This window comes from Prionailurus bengalensis, chromosome D3, assembly GCF_016509475.1.
Source record: "Prionailurus bengalensis isolate Pbe53 chromosome D3, Fcat_Pben_1.1_paternal_pri, whole genome shotgun sequence".
Lineage (NCBI taxonomy): Eukaryota > Metazoa > Chordata > Mammalia > Carnivora > Felidae > Prionailurus > Prionailurus bengalensis.
Genome location: NC_057356.1, coordinates 6,555,634 through 6,570,795, shown reverse-complemented (window position 1 = coordinate 6,570,795; position 15,162 = coordinate 6,555,634). Strand labels below are relative to the sequence as shown.

The 15,162-nt window shown below is 39.6% G+C and overlaps 1 protein-coding gene across 8 annotated transcripts in view; it reads right to left on the bottom strand.

Annotated features, from left to right (window-relative positions):
* MPHOSPH9 (M-phase phosphoprotein 9) overlaps nt 1–15,162 on the bottom strand; it is a 57,600-nt gene that overhangs the window by 14,992 nt on the left and 27,446 nt on the right. For all 8 annotated transcript variants that reach the window (XM_043557417.1, XM_043557418.1, XM_043557420.1 and 5 more), the window contains 4 exons: nt 13,480–13,695; nt 3,997–4,044; nt 2,982–3,046; nt 1,436–1,537 (listed from right to left, as the gene is read on the bottom strand). In XM_043557417.1, the coding sequence (XP_043413352.1) occupies nt 1,436–1,537; nt 2,982–3,046; nt 3,997–4,044; nt 13,480–13,695 (431 nt within the window). The remainder of the gene's footprint in view (nt 1–1,435; nt 1,538–2,981; nt 3,047–3,996; nt 4,045–13,479; nt 13,696–15,162) is intronic.

Below are 15,162 nucleotides of genomic sequence, written 5' to 3'. Positions count from 1 at the left end.
GTTGGTTGAGTGTCCAACTTCGGCTCAGGTCATGATCTCGCAGTTTGTGAGTTCGAGCCCCGGGTCAAGCTCTGTGCTGACAGCTCAGAGCCTAGAGCCTGCTTCAGATTCTGTGTCTCCCTCTCTCTCTCTGCCCCTCCCCCGCTTGCTCTCTGTCTCTCTGTCTTTGTCTCAAAAATAATAAACATTAAAAAAAAAAAGATCTAGGGGCACCTGGGTGGCTCAGTCAGCTAAGCGTCCGACCTCGGCTTAGGACATGATCTCATGGTTTGTGGGCTCGAGCCCCACGTCGGGCTCTGTGCTGACTCCTCAGAGCCTGGGGCCTACTTCAGATTCTGTGTCTCCCTCTCTCTCTGCCCCTCCCCGCCCCTCAGGCTCTGTCTCTCTCTCTCAAAATAAATAAACAATAAAAAAAAATTTTTTTAATAATAAATAAAAAGATCTAAAGAAAGTTTCTCATTTGACAATTACAACCTAGGTTAAAGTTTACAATTTAACAATCTTTCCGATACACACCAATTTATGACCTTATGATCTACTCATTTAATATTCTTTATAAAATCATAATAAAAACCAATTCTAATACAAAAAAAAAACAGCTCTAGGGGCACCTGGGTGGCTCAATCGGTTAAGTGTCTGACTTTGGCTCAGGTCAAGATCTTGCAGTTTGTGAGTTCGAGCCCCGTGTCAGGCTCTGTGCTGACAGCTCAGAGCTTGGAGCCTGCTTCGAATTCTGTGTCTCCCTCTATGTCTCTGCCCCTCCCCCGCTCGCTCGCCTTCTCTCTCTCAAAAATAAACATTAAAAAAATAAAAAGAAAAAAGAAAAAAATAGCTCTATAAAAGCATCATCAAGATAATGCTCTGAGATTACAACAAAGCTAATTCTGAATAACTAAAAAAACTAAAAAGAAAAATCCTTACAACCTAATAAAATCCACTATCTTTGTAGATTTGTCCATTAACAAGGGATACAATTTCTGGAATTTTAGGGCTAAAAGACCTTTTGAGGTGCTCTAGCCCAATGTCCTGGTTTTTACAGATAATAAAATTGAGCTCCAAAAAAACCTCAAATTAAGTGATTTGCCTAAGGTCACACAGCTGGGCAAAATCAAGGACTAAAAAACATTCTAGGTCTCTTTACACCCCATCAGATTCTACTCCCTCCTTTTGGCAAATGCCTCTGCATAAGACCTTTTATAATATCTAATCATTAGATGGTTTTGTTTTTGTTTTTTAAGTAAGCTCTACACCCAACATAGGGCTCTAACTCATGACTGAGCCAGCCAGGCGCCCCATAATTAGATGTTTTTACACATCTAAGTTCTATAATGACACTTAACCCTGACTCTCTCATGATTTAGACAGATGAGTTTCTCAGTTCACTAAAAGGGTGCACCTATTTCTAGCTTTACTGAGATTAAACAAAATCACTTACTTGGCACGTGAGGGTCTCACAGGAGTTCTAGAATTATGACGAAGACTTAACATATTTTCATGCTCTACTTGCTTGACCTGAGCTTCAAGTTTTGAAATTGTTCTAATTCAAAAGCAATAAGATAAATTAAGTACACGATAGATTTTAAATATAGCTCAACTACAAATTACTTATTTAACAGACCCTTCTAGAAACTGCTGGTCCATACACCTGTTTTCACAGTAAAATGCCACCAGTAAGCTTAAAAAAGCTGAACAAAATTGGAAAATAAACTGAAAGACAAATACATTAAACTCTACAAAGAAGCATTTCACATACTACAACTGAAGGAAAAGACAACAAATGGCTTTTATATAGCCAAGGAAAAAAAGAAAAATTATAAATTTGACTACAGATCAAAACACATGGTATAAATTTTAAAAATAAAATAAAACCAAGTACTCAAATAAAATGCAGTTCTAGTATGTTTCATTCTGAACGTATATATTCATGCATATGAAATCTAGATAGGTAATGCTTTCACAAAAGAGGAAGCAATTGTAATATAACATCCAATAAAAGAGCTAATAAGAACTTCCAAATTTTTAAAAGACACAAAGGCTAAACTATCCTGACCAACTCTCTACCTACAGGCAACTCACCTCATTTGTGCCATGTTCAGAATAAAAGCCTATTTTCAAATTCACCAACAGGGGTAAGTACTCTGGTACTTCTGTTTTGAAGCTACCTTGGCATTCCTTCTGTTCTCTTAAACTCTGCATATGTGTTCATCTCCTTCTAACCTCAAATTCTTGTCTGGCCTGCTGCGAGGAGGGTTTGAGGAAGAACAACAGCTCTAGCAGGGCTGACACTTCGTGCCAATTTGACAAGGAAGCTATTGGCAGAACTGAATGCATCCCAGCAAAGACCTAAGCAAATGAGCAGGCCAGGCAGCATTCACATTCTCTCCAACCTGAAGTCCTTAGGAGCGCAGTAAAATCTCCAAAGAAGGGATGTATCTCCAAATACAAACACAAAAGCACCCTCCAAAGCCAATTAAAAATAATTAATCATTTGCCATAGAGACCATTTATGCCTCTGTTTCTAACTAATTAAGCAAATGAGATCACAAATGTAGTCCCCAAACCAGGTTTTTAAGAAAGTAGATGGTCATAAAGTTGGTGTGAATGCTGTTTTCTTTTGGGAGCACAAATATCATTTGGTGAACTAGACTGCCTCTTAAAATTCTCTTCTTCTTTTTTAAGGATAGATTAAATTTCCTTTCAAAGGTTTAGTACCATTTAGATTTTGCTTCGCTGACCAAATAAATGTTTCAGGAGTGCACACTTCTCAAGCACAACTACCAATCTACTCTAATCATTTAAAAATCTTTGGCTAAAATCAAATGTATTTCCAGGTCAGGGGAAGATCAGGATAAAACCTGACCTCAAAGTGCCTAAAAATCCTCAAGAAAAACTTCCTTTTCATCGCTTTCGGTACAGACACATATTTATATGCTAAAAGAATAGAGGCATAATTATCTTATTAGAAAGATAACACATTTTACCTTTTCAAATCAGAAATCTGAGTATGTGCATCAAGCAATTTGTTCTCGGTTGTATTTAATGTATCCTATGAAAATAAAGGAAAAATTCAGATAACTGGAATATTCAGGTTTATACTCCTTTTATTTTAAAATACATAATATAAAACAAATCTAAGGTCACACCAGAGAGCTACAAAGAAAATTATGCAGATACTCAGCAAATACAGCATTGACCACAGAGCCAATATGCACAATTCAGGGGAAAAAATGAGACAGCAAAATGCTGGTTGATACAAGTAGCTGTATGTACATGACCTGTGTAATAGGTATAGCCTATCATGCTTTCCTTAATTCTGCACAATCCAGTGTCAAAATGGACATATTCTAACTACAACTTGCCTAAAACCTCAGTAGTAAACACACAGGTATTTGTTTTGCCACTTAGTAAGATTTCACATGTGATGACTGGCTCCTGACCCCCCAGAATTCCCTCCTGCCTAGCTGTGCAGGCCTTTTCACCAACCTTGAATGATCACAACCCTGTATTTTATGCAACACAAGTACTTTGGACCCCACTTACAGCATTATTGTGGGGTTTTGCGGAATTCAAACATATAGTTCCCAAACAGAGCTTTCATTAAGAATTCAAGCATTATCAATAAACTCAAACAATCCCACAAAAAGCTACTGCTTTAAAAAACAAAACTTTGTATTTAAATATTATTAAATAATTATTTTCATCTATACGGTTCTTATATTCTTCTAAAAATTTCATCTCAACTCATCTCAAATACAACAGCCATTCAACATTTCTGAAGATTTCAAAGAAATCCAACAAATCTGCAACGTAAGTGGGCAAATATTTGCAAATAAGGATGCTGACAAAGATGAGGTGATGGAGAGACAGTCTAACTAAGGCGGCTAGATGGAGGTAGAAGAGGGAGAGAGAGGGAGAAGAAAGGGTCACCCCTCTTCATTTCCAACCCAGTGTTTCTGCCCCTACATGATGTTCAGAACATGAATCATCAACCATTACCTTTACTCTTTCGTGTTCTTTTCCAAGGGACTCATACTCTCCTAAGAGCTATAAGGAAAAACAAAAAAATTGCACCACAAAGTTAAACATTATAATAGCAACTCAGAGATGGTCTATACAATAGCTGCCCTTACTCTTCAAAAATGCAAATGTCATGAAACAGAATGGTTAACACTGTGTTCCAGATTGAAGGAGACTAAAGAGATAACAGAAGTGAATGTAAGGCATGATGCTGGGTTGGATCCTGGACTAGAAAAAAAAGTGTCATAAAATAATACTTTGGATGTAAATTGCACATTAGACTTCTTTACTTTGATTCGTTCTGTGGCTATGTACCGAAGGCCCTTGTTCTTAGGAAATACACACCAAAAGGTAAGGGTAAAGGGCCAGGTCTGTAACTTACTCAAATTGTTCAAGAAAAAAAAATGTATGTGTGAACACATACATATGGGAGATGATAAAGCCAATATGGCAAATGCTAACAACTGTGATCCTAGGTAAAAGGAATATAATCGTTCTCACAAGTTTTCTCTAAGTTTGAATTTACTTCAAAATAAAAAGTAAAACAAAAACAATTTAGTAGCAGTTCAGACCCCTTGAGCAGTTTGTTTGTTTACTTATTTACTTATTTATTAGCTTCACGCCCAGTGTGGGGCTCGAACTCACGGCCTGGAGATCAAGCCCTGAGCCAAGATCAAGAGCTGGATGCTCAACCCACTGAGCCACCCAGGTGCCTCAAGAAAGCAATATTTTAAAAGATTAAAATTTGCGGGGCACCTCAGTCAACTGATAGGTGACTCAATCAGTTAAGCGGCCAACTTTGGCTCAGGTCATGATCTCACAATTCGTGGGTTCAAGCCCCATGTCAGGCTCTGAGTGAACAGCTCAGAGCCTGAAGCCTGCTTCGGATTCTGTCTCCCTCTCTCTCTGCCCCTCCTCCACTCACTCTCTCTCTGTCTCTGTCTCTCAAAAATAAATAAAACACTTAAAAAATTACCCAAAAAAACCCATAATCCCAAGTCTAATATAAATTACTTATTATGGCTCCTGAGTTCAAGCCCTGCATCGGGCACTGTGCTGACAGCTCAGAGCCTGGTGCCTGCTTCGGATTCTGTCTCCCTCTCTTCTGCCCACCCCTCCCCTGCTCATACTCTGTCTCACTCTCCCTCAAAAGTAAACATTACAAAATTATAAACAAACAAACAAACAAACAAATAAATAAATAAATGAAAGTTGAGTGGTTAGAGCCCAGGACCTTTCCCCATCCTATACAGAAGCAGACTGACCAGCCAGCCAACAGGACTCAGTGAAGGTGAATGAGACACAAATTCAGCTTTGGAAACCCAAGTGCAACAGGTGGAGGAAGTAAAGGGATAAGGAGAAGATGGAAAAGTTTTCAAAAAAACAAAACACAAAACACAAAACAAAACCCACCTTGGCTCCCCATCCCTCACTGCCACCAGATCCTGGATGAAAGGTCCCAGAAAAGAGACTGGGGAGACTCTTCCTTGGGAAAACCAAACAATCCCAGAAAGAAGACCTCTACATAATTACTCCATGGTTGCTGGTAAGTAAAGGCTACCAGGAAGTAAGTCACATCTGTACACATACGGTCTCCAAATGGCTTTTGATTGCCTCCCCCTTAAATGTGAGTCTAGTAAAAGAACCAACATTAAAAAAAAAAAAGGCAAAAACATTCAATATGAAGCTGATTTCAAAAGGAAAGGTTAACTTGGAAGAAATAATAAATCAAAACTAAAGAAGTATTATAAGAAAGCTATTACTAATATCCTCAGAGAAGTAACTGCTATATACATAAAGCAAGACCAGAAAGCAATGAAAAACTAGCAATGAAAGGACAGAAACAACTCTTAGAAACTAAAAATGAGAGAGAAAATAAGTTTAATACTAAAACCAGAAGATAGAGAACGAAGAGGCTATGATGGAAAGTAAAGCATAATTAAGTCTCAGAAAATCAACCCAGGGGCACCTGGGTGGCTCAGTCGGTTGAGCGTCTGACTTTGGCTCAGGTCATGATCTCATGGTTCGTGGTTTCAAGCCCAAGCTGGGCTCTGTGCTGACAGCTTGGAGCCTGGAGCCGCTTCAGATTCTGTGTCTCCCTCTCTCTCTCTCTGCCCCTCCACCATTTGTGTTTTCTCTCTTTCACAAAAATAAATAAACTTTAAAAAAATCTGATAAGAAAATATACCCTAGAATTCTATACTCTTAGCCAAATGACATGCGAAAGACCTAAATCTTCAACCACAATAATTATGGATATTGTTAAAAATTCAAGAAATCGGGGCATCTGGCTGGCTCAATTGGTGGAGCATGCAACTCCTGATCTTGGGGTCGTGAGTTCAAGCCCCACTTTAGGTGTAGAGCTTACTTTAAAAAAAAATTGGGGGTTGGGGCACCTGGGTGGCTCAGTCAGTTGAGAGTCTGACTTCGGCTCAGGTCATGATCTCACGGCTTGTGAATTTGGGCCCCGTGTCAGGCTCTGTGTTGACAGCTCGGAGCCTGGAGCCTGCTTCAGATTCTATGTCTCCCTCGCTCTCTGTCCCTCCCCTGCTCGAACTCTGTCTCTCTCTGTATCAAAAATAAATAAATATTAAAAAAAAAAAATTGGGGGCACCTGGGTGGCTCAGTCGGTTAAGCATACGACTCTGGGTTTCGGCTCAGGTCATGATCTCACCATCCATGAAACATGGTTCTCTGTGTTAGGCTCTGAGAGGATAGCGCAGAGCCTGCTTGGGATTCTTACTCTCTCTCTCCTTCCCTCCCTCTCTCTCTCTCTCTCTGCCCCCCTGCATGCACTCTCCCTCTCTCTCAAAACAAATAAACATTTTTAAAAAGTTTAAGACAAAAATAAAAAATAAATAAAAATTCAAGAAATAACATAAGCACATTATTTAGAAATACATAAATATTAAAATAGGGTATCTAAGGCGAAAAACCTAACAAAGGATGTGAAAGGGCTTAATGAAGAAAACTACAACACTTTGTTAAGAGACTTTTTAAAAAAAGATTTAAATAGAGGTATAAACCGCATTCATATATGGGATGACTCAATATTATAAGTCTCAACTATCTCCAAATTAATCTATAAATTTAGTGAAATTCCAAACAAAAGCAGAATTTTTGCTTTGTTTTCTTTTGAAGTCATCTCTACACCCAGTGTGGGGCTTGAATTCATGACCCCAAGATTAAGAGTCACATTTTCCACCAACTGAGCAAGTCAGGAGCCCCAAAAGCAGTTTTTTTGTTTTTGCTTTTACAAAATAGGATAAGCTGACAGTAATATTGACATGAAAAGATACTCTATTTGAAAATGGCTCAGTCAGAAGAGTATGTGGCTCCTGATCTTTGGGTCATGAGTTCGAGCCCCATCTTGGGTGTAGGGATTGCTTAAATCAACTTTTAAAAAAATGGTGCTGTGACCATCGGTTAACCATTTGAAACAACAATCAAGTTCAGTTCACATCTCACACCATACATACGAGGTAATCTGGGGTAGCTTAAAGGCCTAAATGTATAAAGCAAAACTTTATAATTTTAGAAGGCAATATATAGGAGATTAATTTTCTGACCCTTGAGTAGGAAAAGACTGTGTAAACAAGACATAAAAGAGGCCTAAACCGTAAATGAAAAGACTGTATTTTGAATATTACAATCTAAAACCTGTACCCCATAAAAGAGAACGCCAAGTTAAACGCAAACCACAAGCCAAGAGAGCTGCAATACAGATTAATCACTGCACATCAATCAAACCAGCAAAAAATTAAGACGTCTGACAATACAAAGCATTGGAAATACTCTAGAAAATAAGAACACTCATCGATTACTGGTGGGAAAATGAACTGGTACAACTATTTCAGAGGGCAATTTAGCAATATTAGCAGCATCTAATGAGGATGACAGCGTTCACATTCTATGTCCCAGCCACTGCACACAGAACACAGGCTCTTGTGGCAGATACTGTGTACCCCAAAGAGGCAGCGGCAATATTTCTGTTCACAAAAGGTCTTCCAGAACCTCGAGACACCCCATCAAGAGGTGGTACCTACTTCTTCTTTCCTTGAACCTGGAAGACCTTTGAGAGAGACTGTGTAACAAATGTGTTCATTCCATCAGTCACTCCTAAGAAGGCAGGGGTGATCAGAAATGGGTGCATGGGGGGACTTCAATTGTATCTGTGGCATTTTAAATCCGAAGATGAGTGCTTGGTCCACATGTGATTTTTCTTTTTATATACCTGAAATATTTAAAAGCTGTTTAAAAATGAGTAAAAGCTGCATGTATCAGCATGGTAAATCTCAGAAGCAATGCTGCAAAAAAACAGGTTGTAGGAGGGGTGCCTGGCTGGCTCGGTCAGTAGAATATGCAAATCTTGACCTCAGAGTCGTGAGTTCAAGCCCCACGCTAGGCGTGGAGGCCGCTTAAAAATAAAAAAACAAAACAGGCTGCTGGAAGATATAGGTAGTACAATTCATACGTAGTTCATAAACATTACTATATATTGTTTATAGACACTTGGGTTTGGAGCAAAAGTAGAAAGAAATTCATGGGGAAACCAAGAGTGTATTCAGCATAGCAGGTAGGAGAGAAAGGAATAGAAGAGGGTGTTTCAACTGGATTTGCAGACAGGTGGTATGTGGATGCTCTATCTATTACTCTCTGTACATCTCCCTAGGCTTGAAGTATTTGACATAGCAAATGCAAACAGTGTCATCACTGGCAACATTAATATAATCTCAATTCAAAACAACATTCCAATGATCCAATGAACAATGAACATACCTAGTACTAGATCTCCGTTTCTACATATTTTCCACTTAAAGGAACCAGGGCTCATTGGAGTCATGAGTGATTTAGAGCTATGGGAAAGTACAAGCTGAGCCTGGAATATCTTGCTGTGCCAGGAAGCGTGGATGTGCTCAGAGAATAACAGGAACACGTCAAAAGGACACAGGAGCCAGCCAGCCTAACACTTACCCCACTGGCCAAAACTAGGACAAAGCAAGCATCAAAATAATAACCATAACAGCGACAGCAAAAAGAACTATATAACCCACTGAATAAAATAAGAATCCATGAGGGGCACCTGGGTGGCTCAGTCGGTTAAGCGGCCGACTTCAGCTCAGGTCATGATCTCACGGTCCGTGAGTTCGAGCCCCGCGTCGGGCTCTGTGCTGACAGCTCAGAGCCTGGAGCCTGTTTCAGATTCTGTGTCTTCCTCTCTCTCTGACCCTCCCCCGTTCATGCTCTGTCTCTCTCTGTCTCAAAAATAAAAAAAAGGTTAAAAAAAAAAAAAAGAATCCATGAGTCCACGCTGACATAAATAAACAAAGGAGAGCAGAGAGGTCCTCCTTTCAGAAAAATGTAGAAGGGGTAATAGGAAAAGCATCATTTGGCAACCACCATAGTAATTACCTGTTTCAGGAAAGGCTCCTCATGCTAAAGCTAGTGGGTAAAGTCTGATGAGAAGAAGGTGATTTACAAAGTCTTAAAATATCCCCTAATACTTACAAATTCCAAACTGGGAGTTATAACTTTACAGTGCAGACACCAGGCAAACAGCACCTTAACCAAGAGATCAGGGTTAACACCACAAAGTGAACATGGGCCTCCTGATAGGATGTGCTAAGAAGGCTCAGCTTCCTTCCACTCTTGGGCATTACAACAACCTGAATCTAACTGCAAAATACAAACCCGAACTGAAGAACATTCTGCAACAGTGCTGTCCAACAGAACTTTCTGCAGCACTGGAGGTGTTCTCTTATCTGTGCTGCCTAATGGGGCAGCCACAGCCTCATGCGGCCGCTGACAGACTGATAAAGCAAACAGAGTCAAATGTTAAGATTTAGAATAGGGGCGCCTGGGTGGCGCAGTCGGTTAAGCGTCCGACTTCAGCCAGGTCATGATCTCGAGGTCCGGGAGTTCGAGCCCCGCGTCAGGCTCTGGGCTGATGGCTCAGAGCCTGGAGCCTGTTTCCAATTCTGTGTCTCCCTCTCTCTCTGCCCCTCCCCCGTTCATGCTCTGTCTCTTTCTGTCCCAAAAATAAATAAACGTTGAAAAAAAAAAAATTAAAAAAAAAAAAAAAAAGATCTAGAATCAAGGTGAAAGGTATTTGCAAAGTTTTTATACAATTTTTGCTACTTTCTGTACGTCTGATATTATGGCAAAGTAAAATGTGCAAGAAGTTTTAAAAACCAGGATCTCATCATGTACTCGCACACAAAATTATACTGTTAATACACATGAATAAGAACAGTAATAACCAGGGGCTCTTGGGTGTCTCGGTTGGTTAAGTGTCCAACCCTTGACTTCTGCTCAAGTCATGATCTCATGGTTCATGAGTTTGTGGGTTCAAGCCCTGCATCGAGCTCCATGGCTGACAACGTGGAGCCTGCTTGGAATTCTGTCGCCCCCTTGCTCTCTCTCTGCCCCTCCCCTGCTTGCATTCTCTCTCAAAATACATAAATGAGGGGCGCCTGGGTGGCGCAGTCGGTTAAGCGTCCAACTTCAGCCAGGTCACGATCTCGCGGTCCGTGAGTTCGAGCCCCGCGTCAGGCTCTGGACTGATGGCTCAGAGCCTGGAGCCTGTTTCCGATTCTGTGTCTCCCTCTCTCTCTGCCCCTCCCCCGTTCATGCTCTGTCTCTCTCTGTCCCAAAAAAATAAATAAATAAACGTTGAAAAAAAAAAAATGTTTAAAAAAAAAAAATACATAAATGAATGAATGAATGAACAAACATTAAAAAAAAAAGAAGTAATAATCAAAACCATGTGAAGTTGTAATCAAATATGACATAGTGAACAGAGTGTTTATATACACTCTCTCCTGAAACTTGACTATCAGAGAATAAAATACATAGGGTTTATTGATAAGATGTGCTGAAATGGCACTTTTCCTCTGTGGTTTTCCTCCCCATATTCCATAACTACAGTCTAGTCATAAGAGAAACATCCCAAGGGACACCCAACAAAACCCCTGACCAATCCTCCTCAAAACCGTCCAGGTCATCAAAAACACGGAAAGTCTGAGAAACTGTCATAGGCAAAAGGACCCTAAGGAGGCGTCATGGTACCTAAATGTACTACAGAATCCTGGGACAGAGAAAGAACATTAGGTGAAAACAAAGGAAATCTGAATGAGCTATGGAATTCACTTAATAATAATGAGTCGACATTGGTTCATTAATTGCCACAAAATACCATACTAATGTGAGACGTTAATAACAGGGGAACCGTGCAGGACATACAGGAACACGACACTATCTTCTCAATTTCTCTGTAAATCTAAAACTGTTGTAAAAAATAAAAGTATTTTTTAAAAAGTGTGACTGCAAGGGCACCTGGGTGGCTCAGTCAGTGGAGCCTCTGACTTTGGCTCAGGTCATGATCTTGCGGTTCATGTGTTCAAGCCCCACATCGGGCTCTATGCTGACAGCTCAGAGCCTGGAGCCTGCTTCAGATTCTGTGTCTCCCTCTCCTTCTGCCCCTCCCCTGCCCACGCTCTGTCTCTCTCTCAAAAATAAACAAACATTAAAAAAAAAATTTTTTTAAGTGTGACTGCAAACCATAAATGTTTTCAGACATGGAAGTCTTCAGAATTTGTCTCCCAAGTACTCTTTTTCTCAAGAGATACACTCTGGCAAAACAGAGAATTCAACTAAGAAAGAAGTACAGGATGCACACAAAACAAGAGACCTAATACAAGAAAGAAGCAAAGACCATTCCCAGGATGATGGCAAAGGTAAGTCCCAGACATCTGTGTATCCGACCCCAAGAGCAAGCAGCTCATAACAAAGCAGAAGTATTTGGAGGCGGGAGCAAGTACTAAATACAGGCTACTAATCAAGTTAAAAAAAAAAACAAAAAACAAAGTAATTATTAATTCTAGGGAAAATAAGAGAAAGGAAATGTAATCACTGAACACTGCAGCCTGGCTCTCAACAATATTTACACAGACAGTAAGAAATACTGAATACTGATCTGTCAATGATAATACATCTCATTTCAAATCTAAAACACCATTCACCAGAAATCATACCATTATTTACTACTACTTTCTACTAAGAGAAATTAAAATGCGGCCAATTAAACTATGACACCACGGGGTAAAGATGTATACCAATTCTTCAAGTTGTTAAAATGTAAAAGAACAATATCTTAGAATCAAGTTAACATATTAATCACACTGAAAAGACAGAGAGGGGGCGCTTGGGTGGCTCAGTCGGTTAACCGTCTGACTTCAGCTCAGGTCATGATCTCATGGTTCGTAAGTTCAAGCTCCATGTCAAGGCTCTGTGTTAACAGCTCAGAGCCTGGAGCCTGCTTCACATTCTGTGTCTCCCTCTCTCTCTGCCCCTCCCCTGCTAGCACTCTGTCTTTCTATCTCTCTGTCTCTCTCTCAAAAATAAATAAACTTAAAAACAAAAAAGAAAAAGAAAGGAGAGAAGTGTTTGTATTGGGAGCAAATGGTGTAAGAAGGCTAAACTGTGGCTTTCCTTGCACAGAAGTCGATACGTAATGTCTGAAACTGATGAGGAAAAAAAGAGAAAGAGAAATATAAGTTTGTTATATAGAAACATGGAGAAAAATGCTACGAGAAACCACTAGAAGAGCTGAGAGTGATGACTTCTAAGGTAGGGGACACCTAGGAAGGGAGAGGTGGGGAAGACCACCGTTTTTCCTTAACATCTGAATATTTAAACCATTTACATGGGGGCACCTGGGTGGCTCAGTCGGGTTAAGCATCCGACTTCAGCTCAGGTCACAATCTCATGGTTTGTGGGTTTGAGCCCTACATTGGGCTCTGTGCTGACAGCTCAGAGCCTGGAGCCTGCTTCGGATTCTATGTCTCCCTCTCTCTCTGCCCCTCCCCGCCTTGTGCTCTGTCTCTCTCTCAGAAATAAATAAAAAATGTTTTAAAAATGTACATGTATTATCTTCATGAAAATAAATATTTAAAAAATCAAAGTAACAACAATCTAATGCTCTCAGGGAGAAAACTGCAACAGCCGAAATGCTTTCAGATTTCTTTATGTACCATGACAAAGAATATTAAGAAAAATCTAAGAAAAAAAAAAATACGCAACCCGAAACCTAATGCAGTTTCAATGTTGTACAAATCCAAATTTTAAGTGACATTATAGCAAAATGAAAAAATTCAATCAAACCTATTCTAAATCTGGTTCATTTTACCCATCTAGCCACATAGATGCTTATTTAAGATAGCTCAAAAGGTGACTCGATAGAGACAAAAAGCATGGGGGAAACACCACAGTTCTGAACGCTCTGACTTCCTGCTTCAAGATAAGACCTAACAGACTCAATCGGGAGAATCTATATTTGCAGCCACAGCAAAGTTATGCCAAACAAAAATAAACTTGGAAAAAGCCATAATAGACTGTAAGAGTATAACATCTAAAATAACTTTTAGCCAACCCTGTCTTAAGTTTCCATTTTTTGTCACTTACATCTTGAAACATTTTGTTTTCTTGTTTCAGTCTTGCTTCTTTATCATCTGAGAGTTTGTAAGCATTCTCAAATGCTTCTTCTAAATCCTGCAGTCGAGATTTTAGTCGAATGATGGTATTGTCTTTTTCTTTGTTACTTGTTCTCATTTCCTCAATCCGTTCCTGCAAAATTTTGGAAGCACTGCTGGCTGCATTGAAGCGTTCTCTAAAATCACTCTACAAAACAAAAACAAGGATAATAAATTGTTTTTAATTAAAAAAAATAGATGTTTCAGTAGCAGCTAATAAATTGTGGGCATTAAACTATGAAAGAAAAGTAATAAAATAAAACCTACAAATTGGAATTAACAATTTTAATATTTTGTTATGTCCTGGGATGGAGACTAAAAAGGATCACTCTACTAAAGTAACAGCTTCAGGGGTACCTAGCTGGTTCAGTCAGTGGAGCATGTGACTCCTGCTCACAGGGTTTTAAGTTCAAGCCCCACACTGGGTGTTGAGATTACTCAAAAATAAAATCTTTAGGGGTGCCTGGGTGGTTCAGTTGGTTAAGCATCCGACTTTAGCTCTAGTCATGATTTCATGGCTTGTGAGTTCGAGCCCCACGTTGGGCTCTGTGCTGACAGCTCAGAACCTAGAGCCTGCTTTGGATTCTGTGTCTCCCTCTCTCTCTCTGCCCCTCCCTGCCTGCGCTGTCTCTCTCTCTCTCTCTCTCTCTCTCTCTCTCTCTCTCTCTCAAAAATAAACATTAAAAAAAATAATTAATTAAAAAATTAAAAGATAAAAGGGCACCTAGGTGGCTCAGTCAGTTGAGCATCCGACTGCTGGTTTCAGCTCAAGTCATGATCTTATGGTTGATGGGTTCAAGCCCTATATCTGGTTCTGTACTAGCAGCTTAAAGCCTGCTTGGGATTCTCTCTCTCTCTCTCTCTCTCTGCCCCTCCCCTGCTTGTGCTATCTTTGTCTGTCTCAAAATAAATAAATAAAACTTAAAAATTTTTCTAAAAAAAATCAATCAATAACAGCTTCATGAGATTGTCATGAAGTACAGACAGAAAACCATTTCTGGCATTGAACTGCTGGACCCATCTGTAGGTCACTTTAATGAAAAAATAACCATGGCTATTAGGGAAATGATTCTGAAAGGGCAGCTGGAGTCTGTTGCCCCACGTTAATATTTAGGGAGAATCAAGCATTTCTTACCCTATTCTCTTACTATGAAAATAAAAGAGAAAATTCAAAATGCATCTGCTATATTAATATTCATTCAACAATCGTTTCTTGAATATCCACTAGGTGCCAGGCACTAGGGTGCAAAAAATATAAGATTAGCAAGAAAGACAAGTCCCTGACTTTGAGAAGTTTACAGTTTAGGAGAAAGACAACTAAAAATATATATATCAAAGAAAGACAAAGAAACAGTGCACAGAACGTAAGTGGCATTTTCCATCAAAATGTTACTAACAAGGTTACACACAGAAGAATAAAATTTGGTAACGCATGAAAAAATATTTTAAAATATTAAAATGTTAAGCGTCTGACCTCGGCTCAGGTCATGATCTTGCCATTCCCAAGTTCAAGTTCCGCATAGGGCTCTGTGCTGACAGCTCAGAGCCTGGAGCCTGTTTTAGATTCTATGTCTCCCATTCTCTCTCTGCCCCTCTCCTGTTCACATCTGACTCT